Below are 16,382 nucleotides of genomic sequence, written 5' to 3'. Positions count from 1 at the left end.
GTTTGGGGTGGGTCCAGAACTGCAGGACAGGAGACTAAATGGAAGAAGATGGAAAAATAGGAAGGGGAAGGGAGTGAAGAACCTTAAATATCAAACATATGGTTTTTTAAATATTTGATCCTGGAGGTAAGAGAGAAGCAATGGAGTTTATTGAGCAGGAGAGCAACATTCATCTTTTTAGAAAATGACTCTGAAAGTTGTATGGAATATAGAATGGAGTAGGGAGGGATCTGAGGCAGAGAGATTGATGAGAAAGCTATAACATGGGTCTTCTTTGAGACTTCATTTCCTTGTGCTTATCTTGTTCTACCATCTCTGGCTTCTCTTGTCAAATCAGGGTACCAAAGGAGGTATCCATGGTGCCACCATGGCACTTGTGGTGGTGGTATGTTTTAGGAATTAGAAATCAGAATAATTGGGTTCTAATCCTGGATCCATCTATTTACTATTGGATTAGTCACTTTCTTTCCTTGTGCCTCAGTTTATCAGTAAAATCAGGGGGTTTGATCAGATAATCTCAAATATCGAATGCTCTGGCACCGATGGTCTTTAATTCCATGAAGGAAACTCATTGAACTAAAAATAAGCACCAAGAGATACACTGATACATTCAATAGGCTACCTAGGATCTTGCCAGCTATCTTGGTTCCAGGAATTTCCTGCCAGCTGTTAGTCAACCAGTTGGTGATTGCCCTTTGTGGGAAGGGCACATGTCACATTTACACACACACACACACACACACACACACACACATACACACATACATATATCCCCTTGCTGAATTTTATTTTTAAGGGGTCACTTTGCAATAACCTCTATACTGTCCCAGATTTTTAAAATGATGTGGATCAATAACAGAATACCAACAAAATTTGCCCCAAAAGTACCATTCAGCATTGACACTGGCCTACTTGAGATCCTGAAAATAGTTCCCGTTTTCAAATTTTGTTCTTACTCATTTCTATGTCTAAGTGTAAAAATAAACACCAGGAATAGAGCACTGAATTGGATATCAAAAAAGACTAGATGATTGTAAATTGGGATTTTCAAGGGACCTTAGAGATTATCTATATCATCCCTTCATTTTATAAATGAGGCAATGGAGAATATTGGGGAGATGGTGCTACAATAGTACACAGGTACCAAGGCTTGAGTCAGGAAAACTCATCTTCCTGAGTTCAAATCTGGCCTTAGACACTTACTTGTTATGTGAGCCTGGGCAAGTCATTTAAAAGTCTATCTCAGTTTATTCATTTGTAAAATGAGCTGGAGAAGAAAATGGCAACTCATTCCAGTATCTTTGCCAAGAAAACTCATGAAGAGTTGAATATGACTGAAAAATGGTTGAAAAACAACAGTGGAGAAAAAGTTAAATGATGTGCTGTAGGTAATAAGTGTCAAAGACAGGAATTGAGTTCTTTTTCTGTGATTCTAAGCTCAGGAACAGGTATCCCACTTTCTCCCTACTTGATTCCCTACCTCTATGATCTCAGGTAAGCCATCTATCATCTCTAAACTTCCACTTCTTCATCTGTCAGAGACAGAGAGAGAGAAGAAAGAGAGACAGAAAGAGAGACAGAGAGAAAGAGAGAGAGAGAGAGAGAGAGAGAGAGAGAGAGGATATTGCATATTAGTCAATGAAGTTCCTTTCATCTTTGTATCTATCCAATACTGCTCTGATGCTCCCCTGCTCAGCATTTTCATTGACTTTTCATTATCTGAAATGCTGAGCCTTATGGTTTCCAGGATCCGTCAAGCTTAAATTATGCAAGGTTTTGTGATTCTTCCTTAAATTCTTCTCCATCCAGCAGTGCCATTACTGGGTCTATATCCCAAAGAAATCATAAAGGAGGAAAAAGGGACCACATGTGCAAAAATGTTTGTAGCAGTCTTTTTGTGGTAGCAAAGAATTGGAAAAGGAGTGAATGCTCATAAATTTTGGAATGGCTGAACAAGTTGTGGTACATGAAAGTAATGAAATATTATTGTTCTATAAAAATGATGAACAGACTAATTATAGTAAGGCCTGGAAATATTGACATGAACTTATGCTGAATGAAACAAGCAAAACCAGGAATATATTATAAACAATAATAGCAAGAATGTGTGATGATCAACTATGAAAGACTTGGTTCTTTTTAGCAGTTCAGGAACCCAATAGACTTTGGATAGAAAATGCCATTTTCATCTAGAAAAAAATCAAAGGAGACTCAATGTAAATCAACACATGCTATGTTCACTTCTTTTTTTCTGTTTTTATCTCTCCCATGATTTTTCCTTTTTGCTCTAATTTTTCTCTCCCAACATGATTCATGAAGCAATGTTTATTAAAAAATAAACTTACTACAATAAAAAAATTCCCCTTCAAGTCTTCACTGTTGACTCTAAAAGACTTTCTCTTATGCTGTAGAAATCTCTTTACCCTGGAAGCTTATTCCTTTCCTGGACTATTTCTCGCATTGGAAATATCATCTGTCCCTGAAATATATCTTTCTGATTGGCTGGTTCCTTCCAAAACCTCCATTTTGGGAAGGAGGTCCAAGAAACCATGCTCCCATTCATTTTGCATTTGTAGACTGAACTTCTTATCCACTTCTACAGGATTTTATTCACAATGTCCCTTTGCTGGTACCTTTATAACTACTCCACCCACCCATTTAGCTCCTTTTCTTATGAGTTATCTTCTCGTTTTAAAATATAAGCTCCTTGAAGGAAAGGATTGTTTTTCTTCTTGCAAGGAGAAAGTCAAGAAGAAAACTATTCAATATTCAGAAATATGTCAATAGTGTGAATGAATTGCTTTTCTCGAAGCATAACAGGGAGGTGTTTTCCAAGGTCAGGTAACCATCCAAGGAACTAAATGATCACATGAAATCTAGCTCATCTCAAGGGCCTATTTCTCATACCATACTTAGACTGCCATACTTTAGAAAGGACCTAGACAAACAGGAAATCATCTAGAAAAAGGCAACCAGAAGTGAATGGTCTAAAGGTGATGCCATCTGAAAATTGATAGAACTTGGAATATTCATCCTAAAAAGGGGGACATATGGTGGAATACAAAAGCTGTTTTCAAGTACCTGAAGGTCTCTCAGATGAGATAATAATAATAATAATAATAGTAACAAGAACACATATGTGCATATATATAGATATACATGTATATAATACCTTAAAGTTCATAAAGCATTTTATATCTTATTTCATCTAATCTTCATAATAGTCCTGTGAGGTAGGTGCTATTATTATCCCCATTTCAGAGATGAGAATTAAAGTTGGGAAATTAAGAGGATTTTTTTGGACTTGACAACTTGTGTCCGAGAATAATTGGAACTCTGGTCTTCCTGATTTCAAATTCAGACTCTACTCACTTTGCTGTCTCTAAATTAAACTTCTGTCTGGGTCCCCAAGAAAAGAAAAAGGAATAATGGCTGGAAGTTCAAAGATAAGGGGGAAAAAACCTTTTCTAACAACTTAAGCTTGACAAAAAGGAAATGAAATAGCCATGGAGGAAGTGGGTTCCTCCTTAATGGAGGTCTTTTAGAAGAGATAGTGGCCACTGCTTAGTCAAATTGTTGGGGTATTCTTTGTTAGTTGTTGGTTGGTCAGGGGTTCTTAATCTGATGTCTCTGGACGTCCAGTGTCCATGGACTTGTTGGAGAAAAGATGATATCTTCATATTCTTCAACATCCACCTAATGCTAATTTTTTTTTCAATTATGAATTTCCAAAAGAAAATCTATTATATAGTAGACTAAGTGATGAAGTCATTCACAGGAAACTGTTATGGCTAGCACCACCAGCCATGTTGAAGTTGTCTTCTCCCCACTTTGGGGAGATCCATAGACCTTATCAGACTGAGATTCATAACACAATTAGACTTGAGATCCTTTTTTTGTCATTGTTCCTGGATAGAATGTGCCAATTATTCCTGTATGATCTCCTGAAACATCCTGGAACTGTCTGGACTAAAATACCCTTCCTTGGCCAATCACTATCAACCATCATGTTATTTTAGGATGTAATTTCTTGAAACGGGGATCTGTCTTTGCTTTTGAACCTTTGCGTAATTATTGACAAATTTTCTGATGCTAAGAAATAAATCTGCACTTTTAAATGGTTGAAGAAAAAGTATTTTTAAATGATATTCTCTATTTTTCAAAGAAAAGTATGTGTGAGAGATTTATTTGGGAGTGATGATGGAATTAAAGGAGCCAATTCATAATATATTCATAAACATAATTTTAGGAGATCAGCTTTGAGAAAGGAGTTAAGACACATTTTTATTGAGGGATTGACTCTCCAACTTGAACAGTCTTCATACTCTTTATTCTTTTGCATCTCTGAGATAAAACCAGAAGCTGATCATGGAATAATACACTCATAGGATTTCATAGTTGAAGGGAACCTTAGAGGCCATCTAGTCTACCTCATAACCAAAATTATCTTCCTCATACTTGAGCTAAGTCACATAGTATGTAGTGTGGTAGACGTGGAGTCAGGAAGCCCTAAGTTCAAATTCTGCCCCAGATGCTTATTAGCTGTATGATCTTCTGCCTCATTTTTCTTATCTCTAAAATGAAACTAATAATAAACCTATTTCCCAAGGTTATTGTGAAAATCAAATGAGATAATATTTGTCAAGTGCTTTGTAAACTTTAAAGTTATATATAAATACTGGATATTATAATTATTATCTTCAACAAGTGGTTATTTAGCTTTTGTTTAAATATCTCAAGTGATGAGGAATCAATTTTCTCATGAGACAGTGCATTCCATTTTAGGATGTAATCATTAGGAACATTTTGCTCATATGAAAATTAAATTTGCTTCTTTGAAAGTTCTACTCATTATTCCTGGTTCCGGTCTCAAGAAGCAAATTTTATTGTTGTTATTGTTCAAATGAAGCTAGAAAAGTGAACCCGATATCTTAAGTCTTCCAAATATCTGTTGCAGTTCCATTCCATTACCTATATAAATTATCCTTGTAATTGCCCATTTAGCACTAATTAATTATTAATTTAACATTACTAATAACTCATAATTTTACCGTGTTTTCAGTTTTACCAAGAACTTTCCTCACAATAGCTCTTTGAGGTGGACAATGCAAATATTATTCTAGTTACAGAAAAGTACACTGAGGCTTAGGAAGATTGATATTTATCTCCAGTACAGTTACTATGAATGGAGAACTCCTGGCTCCTTATATACTATATTATCTCTTCCTATGGCCTGTTTCTAATTCAAAACCATTCTCTATTCATATTAACTGCATAGAGAATGAAGACTTTACCTCCATAGAGACTCTTCCTTCTATTTCAAATAATTTGCTCTATCCTCTTACCCTCTCCCTTGTTTTCTTCAGACAAAAAAATATATGCAGCATCCATTAGATGGATAGCCAGGCTGGAGGAGTGAGGCAAGACTTTGGAACTCATGTTTGTTTGGGGTTTATTTAGGAACTTGTCTATGGAGTCTTTCCCTCTGCTCCTTATTGGTCTCATTCCAACAGTAACAAAAGAGAAAGAGAGATTGTGTGGGGGGAAAACACCATCTTGGCTGAAAGCATTTAAAAACTGTTAAGATGAATTATTTCACTGTGTTTCTACCTCACCCAAAAGATGAATTTTCTCTTCAGACACTGGAAATACCTGAGCCATGGAGCTAGAATCTCTCACCACATTGCTTGTTGAAATTCCAAGTAGATATGACTTTATTTATGGGTGATGAAGGTGACTGTTTTCTGATGGTGGATTTCAAGAGTGAGAAGGCCCTTTTCTCCCCCTACACTTGCCCTACCTCTTCTTAATATTTCCCTACTGGCTTACTTAAAATTCTATCCTTGTGGACTCTTTCTTTTAGCTTGTGTCTGATCCCTGTTAAAAATGCAAACTTCATTCTTTTGTTTGACTATGCTTGTGGTAGAGGGTTTTTTTTTTTTTTTTCATTTGTGGGGCAAATATGGAAGAGAGAAAGATAAATGCTTGATGATTAAAAAAATAAAATTTAATTAAAATTTTAAAATGCACAAAGAAAACAAACAGTGTTGAAGGAGAAGAATGAAACCTCCACCCTCATCTTTGGGGAAAAAAATTACTCAGCATAGGATTTCAGAGCTAAAAAGGAACTTAAGAGATATAAGAATAATGATGAGATGATGATTATTGATAATTAACATTTATATGGTCTTTTTATGTGCTAAGCACTTTATGATTATTATCTCATTTGATCCTCATAACAACATTGGGATGTAGGTTGTTTTCTAGTCTAATAGATAGGTTTCTAATCTATCTTCTTTCATAAGAAAACTAAAATCTCTAGAGATTAAGTGGAATGGCTCATGTCAACGCAACTAATGAATGGCAGAAATGGGATTCAGATCCTAGTTTCCTGACTCCAAACTCCATGATTTATATGTTATTTTAAGATGCCTTTATTTCAGGTCCCACCCTCAAGGAATTTTTATTTTGATGATGAAAGTATTTGAGGATCTGTAGCTGGTGAGGCAGAAAGAAAGACTTAATTTAGGGATAGGGAAATGGGGGAATAGAAAGAAGAGATTGAATTATTCTCTCCCCACAACAGGCCAGCCCCCTCTCAGTAGCAAAATGATCTTCACTGAAAGAGCAGGTCTATGTATGTCCTTCTATTCCACTTTCCCTTCCCCTATCTTATTCAATAACCTCTAGGAGATCAAATGTAAGGTCATCTATTGGTCTTTTGAAGCCTTTCATAACCTCGTTCCTTCCTACTTTTCCAATTTTATGCTTTACTCTGCTTTATATTCTCTCCACTCCAATTATTCTGTTTTTCTTGCTGTTCTTCCCACTTGACACTACCCATTCTCCATGTCTACCACAGCTTCCTTCTTACCTCTGCCATTAGCTACTTTCTTTTTTTCTCTGAGGCAATTGGAGTTAAGTGACTTGCCTAGGGTCACATAGCTAGGAAGTGTTAAGTGTCTGAGACCAGATTTGTGCCTTTAGCTATTTTCAAGCCTCAGCTAAAATCTGGCTTTCTACAAGAGTCCTTTCCAAGTCTCTTCCATGACTTGTATCTTTTCTCTGAAGCTTCCTCTCATTTGCATTGTGTAGATCTTGTTTGTATAGAGTTGTTTATATGTTGGAGATGGAGCTTCTTGAGGGCAGGAACCATGCTGTTTTTACTCTCTTATCCCCAAACATGATACATGAGTTGGAAAGGAGGTAGAGAAGTTAAGAGGCAGAAGTGAGGGGGAGACATATATTTCTGCCTTTGGGAATAGTCTACACAAAAGCATGGGGGCAAGAGAAGGAATACTGAGTTTGGGGACTCATTAGTAGGGCAATTCAATTGGAACCTAGAGGATATGATGTAAAGTGATCTGAAATGTGTTAAAGGGTAGGGAGAAGCCAGGATCTGGCAGACTTTAAATGTCAGGCTGAGTTTGCATTTCAAGCTAGGGGTGATAAGAAGTCACTGAATATTTTTTAAGAAGAGAAGTAATGTCATCAGACCTGGAGGAATATTAATTTGGATAATGGATTAAGGAAGGGTGAGTCTAACATGAGGAGGCCAGTGTGAAGGTTGAAGCAATAACACCAGCACTCTAGGAGATGAGGGTCTGAGCTAGGGTAGTGTTAACTTTGTGAATGAGGAAAAGGGGCCATATATTAAAGGTGTGAAAAAGCTCAATTTGTAAATGATTCTATGAAGAGGTGACTATGGGGTATAGTAGGAATGGAGTATAGTGGGATAAAGCAGAGGGTAGGGGAAGAATCTGCCCTTTTCCTGGCAGTGACCAAGCCTTTACCAAAGATAAAACGGCAGGCATTTGTTATATAGCTAAACAGACATGTAAATATTTAACTGGTTGCCATGGCCTTTGGCTCCTCCATTCAAGATGTACTACATATGAAACTCCTCCTCTTCACTCAATTTTCTTCCATCCTTATGTGTTTTAAAAATGAGTTTATGGCATCTTTATGAAAGTTAAGAAGTCTAACTGAAAGGCCATTAGAATTGAACATCAGAGCCCAGGTTTGAATCTCACTTCTTTAACTTATTCTATATGGATTAAGCTAAACCATTTAACCTCTATAGGCTTGTTTCCCCACCTTTGCTTATTTATTTATTTTTAATAATATTAATTTTTATCCAATTACATGTTAAAATAATTTTCAAAACTTTTTTTAAGTTTTAATTTTCAATTTTAGTCTTTTCCATCTTTAAAAAAAATGAGATGTTGGACTAAATTAAAAATACCTTTCAACTCTAAATCTATAATGGTATTTTAAAGATGGGGGAAGGAAGGGTTAGCGTAGACAATTACCTCAACCCATATAAAATAGGTGATAAGTTGCTAAACAGAGAACACAGATGGACAGAATAAACCAGAGGAGTCAACTAAGTATAACCTAGGCCTGGTCATTCTTGTTCTTAGAGATACTAGTGTTTTTATTTTGCCTGGAGGATCAATTGTTTGTTGATTCTTTGTTCTATGAAAATTTAAAGATTTTCCTGTGATGTGTTGTAGACATATAGTGCCTCACTCCTGGGAAGTTGAATAGAGTGCTACCTAGACCTGGAATTGGGAAAACTCATTTTCCTGAGTTCAGATTTAGTCTCAGACATTAATTAGCTGTGTGACCCTGTACAAATCACTTAACTCTGCCTCAATTACCTAACTTATAAAATGAGCTGAAGAAGTAAATGGCAAACCACTTCTTTATCTTTGAAAAAAAAAAAAAACAAAACAAAACAAACCTTAATGGAGTCTCAGATAGTCACTCATAACTAAATAAAGATGGAACAACAATACCAAGTGCCTTACTATAATTACAACGAAATTCTATGAAGTCCTGGGTATTGAAATAGCTCATTCATCTTCAATTTACTTTTCTTCCTAACATAAGTCTAGGAGACATTTTCTCCAAGGGATTTGTCATTGGTCAAATCATATACTAAAATGGTCAATTTAAATCAGGTTGTCATTTTTAAAAGTCTTTAATATGTAGTAGAAAAGTAGGTCTGACTGAAATCATAAACTTCTTAACTTAACTTAACTTAAATAGTGTTATTAGGGACAGAGAGCACTGTATCTAAGCCCTGTAATTTTTGTATGCAGAAATAGCCCTATGGATTTGAAATGTGTAACTGAGATCACACAACTATTGAGAAACTCACAGATAAAGGGGACTTCAGAATTAATATCATCTAAGCCTTCATTTTTCAGATAAGGAAAGTGAGGCTCAGAGGACTGACTTGTCCAAGGCCACATGAGTAGTATCCGAGGTGACATTTGAACCCATGACCTTTAATTTCACAGTCAGTGTTCTTTCCCCTATACCACACTACCTACTTGTAGTAGAAATGGAGCTAGTTCAAATTCCAAGGTTTTTTTCACCCCACACCATGCTGACCAGCCTCAGGGTTAGCATTTAATTTTCACCTCATCCTTCATGGTATTTTCCTTACATAAGGCATAAGGCAGAGGGGACCTTCAGAGAAACAGCTGAAATCATGCTCCATAATTGCAGGACTTGGCCTGGTGATTCCAAAAACCAAGGCAGCCAATTCAAGTAATCCTTAATACTGAAGACCAACAGCTGGGGCTTAGTGACTTCAGAATCTGGTACCAGCAGACTGGGCATTTAGCCGATAAACCATGGTAAACATCAATGTTTTAAGCCAGGCGTGCCTAATGGAATCACCATTCCAGCACTGGTTCTCCAAGGAACATCATTTGCATACCAATGGCAGCTAGAACTCTGTCCTTCCCATAGTTAAAATAAATCTGAAAGCTAATTCATTTGGGCAAGACAGCCAAAGAGTGTAAAATATTCCATCTCCAATTCTCTGCTCCCTTCTCCCCAGGCAGATAACGAAATACCCAGCCTCCAAAACGCCTTAATAACTAGTCTCCAATCTGTGGGCAATTTCTTTCTTTTCAAATTTTCAACTGAGCTCAATGTAAAAACGCCTCCAAAAATACTGGTGCGTGGAAGGGTTGTTATCACTCTAAGCCACAGAGACTGCTTTAAAAGAAGCATTTTTTTTTAACACTAGCAAAGTGTGGGGGAGATCTATGGAGGGAGGACAGGAGGCTCTAAGAGCTTGCCACACCCAGCAAGGCTGAGTCTTCTCCCATGACAGTGCTGAGGATGAGGATTCATGAGGGACATTACTTTCAATTATTCACTCCAGTCCTATTTTCAATGCAGTTTTTTTCCCTTCATTTTCTCTTCCTCCTGTGATTTGTGGGAGGGGAGGGAGAAGGATTTGAGAGTGAAGACAAAAACAGCCAAAAGCTGACAGCTTGAAATCAGATGGTTACTGCTTCCATCTGACTAGCAGGGATGGAATTGAAGCAAAAAAAAAAAGGGGGGGGGAGAAGGGGGGAGTGGAGTGGGGTAGAGTGGGTGGGAGGGAATTTAAGTGAATTTCTCAGAGTGAGAATATGGCAAAACCATAAAGATCCCCACCACTCAACATATAAATATACTTTATGGTACAGATTCAGACAGTGAAGTCCAGAAAACTAACATGTTTTGAGGCAGCTAGGTGGCAGAATAAATAGAGTGCTGGATCTAGAATTAGGAGGACTTGAATTCAAATCTAACCTTGGACATTCACTAGCTATGTGACTTTTTAAAATGGGGGTTAAATGGTTTCTACTCTGAAAGGTATTTATGAAGATCAAATGAGACAATACTTGCAAAGTGCATAGCACAATGCCTACCATATGGTAGTTACCACATAAATGTTTAATCTCATGCCTTTTGCTCAAGGTTTAAGACAGCTAGAAGATGATTAAAAAGGAGACAATAGTAGAATGTGAAGTTAGTAGACATGCAGGACACATCCCTATTTTGATATTTACTGTCTGTGTGACCTTGCATGAATCATTTAACTATTTTGGGGCCTCTGTAAAATTATGGAGTTGGATTCCTAGATTCTTACTGAGCTCTGACTTGATGATCAATGATAAACCAAATTAAGAACTCAGATCTCCTTCAAGTCCTATCCTGTATTGTCTCCATGTAAGCTTTGAGACACCAGCCTTTTCAGAGGCTTCATACAAGAAATGGCATCTAGAGGGGAGTCTCAGCCATATACAAATGATTTTTAAGAGAGTGGTGCGTCCTGGTGATTATCTATCACTATGGGAACATGGGAAGTAATGACCTAAGCTAGCTTAGTTTAAGTCACAGCAAAACTGTCTGGCAGTAGGAAAGGAATAAGTAGGGGAAATGAGCTGCTGAGAGAGGACCTATAGGATGAATATCTGCCATGGCTGACACCCTGGACTCTGAGTCCACATCCATCTGTCAAGGATAGTTGTGCAGATCATGAGCTCTGCTTTGTCACCAGGCAGTGGGAGTCCAACAGGGATGACCCAGGAAAAGGTAGGCATAAACCAAAGGTGTTAATTATTTTCTCTCCCCCTCATATTGCCAGAGCATGGAGTGGGGAATCAAAAATTATAAATCCAGGCTGCACGAGTGCCCCAATAGCTAAACCTCATTGTATTCAGCTCTCTGAGCTGATAAAACTCTCTGAGAAAGCTCATGGTAAAGTTGTGCTTCTTCCATGTTGCAGTGAATACTCTTATGCTTGTCCCCAAGTGAGACATGGTGTAGATTTTCACTCATTCCTCAAAAATAACTTAGTCATGAAGTAAGTGGGTTGAGGGAGTAGGGGTAGGGAAGAAAGGTGGGTGCTATGAGGAAGAAACTTTCTCTAAAAAGCACTATGGTTATTTAGGATCCGAGGCAGTAACTTTTGGCTCAAATGGCAGGGATACAAAAGAATATCCTAAAAATGAAGAAACAACATGAAAACTAAGAAGTGTACTCCCTACCTAATTCTCTTTATTGCCATTCATATCCTCTAAATCATAGCAATTCCTTAAAGACATCAATCAACAAATAGGTAAATGTGGCAATGAAGCCTTCCAATCCTGATACGAATTTTGCAATGTGGTGCTGTCATCTACCACCCCATCTTCAGCATGCCTGATGACCCCTTTGGCAGATACCTGTCCGGGAAAGCACTGCAATTTCTCTAGCCCAAAGAGAGGAGACCACATCTTACCATTCCATTCCAGCCCTGTTGATCTCCTCCCACCAGCATTCTGTCGGCTCCCCAAGACTCTGGGGGGTGGGCAGGCAGGCGTAGTTCCACTGCCTATCCGAACCCTCCTTCTTACTGAAGATGCTTCTCACAGCCACCACCACCTGCCCATGGGGACATTGAAAACTGAAGCCTTGTCGGTTCAGATTCACCCAGCCTTCATCACCATAGTCATGATACTGATACCGGTAGTCACCGTATTGGCCCCTGGCTACCAACACCAGTGGCAGGAGAAAGCAGAGAAGCATGAGGTTCATGTTGCCTTTGCTCCTGGCACAGAATTTCACCCTTGGTTTGTCTGGCTGGCCCCTTTATACTGCTTCAGACATGTGTTTTCCAGATGTTGATGAGTTTGATCCAAGTGCAATGTGTCATTGTTTTAACAAAACTTCCCTGCCTCAGAGATGTTGGCCACGAATACATTGAGCTGTTCTTAAGGTGGACTTCTAGAAGCAACAGAAGCTAGAGCTATATATGGAGTAGACCCTGGGAGAGCAACGTTGCAGAGAGGTCAAAGAAACTCACTGGCAAGGTCATTTGCAGAATCTGCATTTAGTGTTCATCCACCTCTGTCTCCTCAAAGGAAGATTCTCTAGTCTTTTGATCACCAAATGGAGTTGACTCCTAATTCATCTCTACCAATTAATAAAGTCTAAGAAACTTCAATTCAATTCAATTAACTATTATTATATGTAGGATGCTCTGCTAAGTGCAGTGAATACATAGACAAAATCAGTGTTCTCCCTGCCTTCAAGAAACTTACATGCTACTGAGGTAACACCAAATGGAATACATACTTTGATGAAAGTATCCTTTGACAGACATATACAAAGTCCAAGATGGAAAGGTCCCATGTACACCACAAAATTCATAGCAATGTAAGATCATGGATTTAGAGAATCAACAAGTCCAATCCACTCATTTCATAGATAGGGAAACTAAGGTAGATGGTAGTTAAATGATTTGGCTAGGGTTATATAGACAGTAAATGTCTCAAGGAGGATTTTAATCCAGACCTTGTAGACTCCAAATCCAGAATTCTATTCATTATTACCTCAGATGATCACCAGCCAGGGAAAACAAATTAAAGCACAATATATAAGTGCCAGAAGAGGGGAAAATTACTGAAGAATATGGGGTGTCTCAAAAATTTTAGTGCAGTTTTTTTAAGCTGAAAAACTTTTAGAGTTACTTAATACTTCACTAGCACTTTGGGGACATGCTGACAAACAAAAATGAAATTGTTAAGACATATAGAAATTGCAGCATAAAGTAAGCAGAGCCAAGAAGTAATATACACTGTAATTGAAACAATATAAATGGAGAGAAAACAGCAACAATAAAATAAAAAAAAAATGGCATCTAAAATTATCATGACCAAGTTTGGTCCTCAGGAAGATGTTTTATTGTTAGAGAGGTGGAGAGTTAATTGTGTATATATTCACATTGTTGGGGAAGTGAGAAACATTGTGTATATATTCACATTGTTGGGGAGTGGGGAGTGAGAAACATTGTGTATATATTCACATTGTTGGGGAGTGGAGAGTGAGAAACATTGTGCATTTATTCACATTGGTAGGGAGTAGTGAGTGAGAAATGCTGTGTTTATTCACATTGGTTGATCTTTTGGTTAATATCAATGGCCTATTCATTTTCTCCTTCTTAGCTGCCTCCTTCTTCTTCCTCAGCTAAGCCTTGAAAAAAAATTATGGGATCTATAAGATAAATATAAAGAGAGACTATTTAAAGATATGGGTAACCTTACCTGTTCAAAGGCACATAAAGGGGGAAAACCTGGTGGATTGGGACAGAAATTATGAGAAACTGATTGTGTAATAAGAAAAAAAGATTAGGAAGGTAAATGGGAGCATAGATAAACAGATAAATAATAGTATATTTGTAGTATTATATTCTGGAAGACTTTAAATGCTAGACTGAGGATTTTGCCTTTTATCCAAGAGGGAATATAAAGCGCCTGAAGACTTTTGAGTATAGGAATGTCATGGTCATGTATATGTTTTAGGAATTTTAGTTTGGTAGCTGTGTGGAAGATGAGACAATTTTTGTTGTTGTTGTTGTTTTTCCAGCTCTTAGTAGAGTACCTGGTACTCTAAGAAATTAATCATTGCCCATTGGACTGGTTTGAAAAGGAAACTATCAAAAAGACTAATTATGAAGCTACTTAAATAGCTGGTTTGAAAGAATATGAGCAGGTAAACCAACATAAATATTGAATGAGGAGAGAAAAATGGATGAATACAAGTGATACCATGGAAATCAAATCAAGTAAGTCATCAGGATCTGAGGGATAAATGAAAGGGCAGAATCAGTAATCCAAGAATATTAACTTGGGATGGTGGTTCCTTCAACTGAAACAAGTGTTAGGAAAGATCATGAGTTTTTAAGAAAGTAAAATAAGTTACATTTTGGATATAACTGATTGTGAGATTCCTATGGCATATCCAGATGAAAACATCCAGCAGACAGTTGGTAACATGTGGTACAGTTTAGGATAGAAATAGGCGTTGGACATATAGCCAACAGCTGCACATAAATGATAATGAAAATCATGGGGACTGATGAGTTTACAAAAGAAGAGGTTATAGGGAAAGGAGAGAAGACAGCTTAGAAAAGATTGGGACCCATCAGCACTTAGGAAATGAGAGCAGGATGATAAACCAGTTTAAAAAAAAAATCTGAGAAGTAATAGTCAAAGAGTAAATCACTGGACAAGTATTTACCACCTTCTTTTATGCACCCAGCACCATGCTAAAAAGAAGCATGAAAGAACAGAAAGAAGGAAAGCAAAGGAGAAGGGAGGATCCAGGAAAGATTCTTCATTTGTATCAAAAGCTTCAGAGGTGGAGTTCAGTAATACCACTGAATTTAATAGTTAAAAGATTCTTAGCTAACTCAATGGGGAGTTATAGTTGAGAGCTGGAAATAGAATCCAGATTGCCAAAAGAGTGAAAGCAGATGAAAAGTAAGGAAATAGAGGAAACTGGTGTATTTTTTTAGTATCATAGGGCATGGCAAAGGAAAGGGAAATTGTTTTTTGGGGTTTTCTTTTCTTTTTAAGAATAAGAAAAAATGTGGACATGTTTATAAGTAGGACAGAAGGCATGAGTAGATAAGAAGATATTGAAGATTAGCGGGAGAAGGAGATTATTGAGGCTGAAACTTCTTCACCTTTACCAAAAGTCTGTGGAAAGGACAGGAAAACTAATGAATTTCTTGCAAGACTTCTGTCTTCCTCAGATCCATAGATTATAGAATCTCAAGAACTGGATAAAATTTTAGAGATCATCTAATCAATTTGATAGTCTATCGATCCCAAAGTATTCATGAATTCATTTCAGAGGGTCTATTAACTTGGATGGGGGAAAAAGTATGCCTTTATTTCATTAACTTTTGGATGCCATTGTAATCCTGTATATTTTATTTTCTGCATTTAAGAAAATTATTCTGAGAAAGGGTCCATAAGCTTTATCAGATTGCCAAAAGGGTCCACAACATTAAATCATTATGAATTCCTGAATCTGAGCCAATCCTTTTTAAAGGAGGAAACTAAAGGTTGAAAGAAGGCAGTTGTTTTTCCCAGCTCACATAGGAAGTTAGTGGGAAAGTGAAAATAGAAACCTGGGTATCTGGTCTGTAGTCCTTTGTCTATCTTATCCTGGGGCCTCTGGCTACCAAATTTCTTATAGTATTTGTTGTTAAAGTCCCTTTGTTACTTTATGTGATTAGATCTTGCTTTTGGAGCATTTCACTAGTGAATCCCTTAAAAGTAAGGGATTTTTCAAATAAGATGTTTTTTTTTTAAAATTTTTGAAATACATGCAGATTGTTTTCAACATTTACTCTTGCAAAACCTTGTGCTCCAATTTTTCTTCCTGCCTTCTCCCCAACCCCTTCCCTATACAACAAGTAATCCAATATAGGTTAAATATGTGCAATTCTCTATATATCATTTCACATTTATCATGCTGCACAAGAAAAATCAGATCAAAAAGGGAAAAAATGAAAAAGAAAATAAAAAAACAAGCAAACAGCAACAAAAAAGGTGAAAATACTATGTCGTGATCCAATGTGGGGATATAATATCCACAGTCCTTTTTCTGGATGCAGATGGCTCACTCCATCACAAATATAATGAAATTGTCCTGAATCACCTAATTGTTGAAAAGAGTCAAGTCCATCACAGTTGATCATCACATAATATTGTTATTGCTGTGTACAATGTTCTCTTGGTTCTATTTACTTCATT

General features: G+C 37.2%; 1 protein-coding gene across 1 annotated transcript in view; it reads right to left on the bottom strand.

Annotated features, from left to right (window-relative positions):
* The window catches only part of DPT (dermatopontin), a 36,915-nt gene extending 24,514 nt beyond the window's left edge, over positions 1-12,401 (bottom strand). Inside the window, exon 1 of the mRNA XM_051999003.1 lies at positions 12,077-12,401. Within this exon, the coding sequence (XP_051854963.1) occupies positions 12,077-12,372 (296 nt within the window). The 5' untranslated portion in view covers positions 12,373-12,401. The remainder of the gene's footprint in view (positions 1-12,076) is intronic.
* Between the last annotated feature and the right edge of the window lie 3,981 nt (positions 12,402-16,382).

The sequence above is a fragment of the Antechinus flavipes genome, chromosome 4, assembly GCF_016432865.1.
Source record: "Antechinus flavipes isolate AdamAnt ecotype Samford, QLD, Australia chromosome 4, AdamAnt_v2, whole genome shotgun sequence".
NCBI lineage: Eukaryota > Metazoa > Chordata > Mammalia > Dasyuromorphia > Dasyuridae > Antechinus > Antechinus flavipes.
The sequence above is the reverse complement of the archived record's forward strand: the minus strand, read 5'-3'. Positions and strand labels throughout refer to the sequence as shown.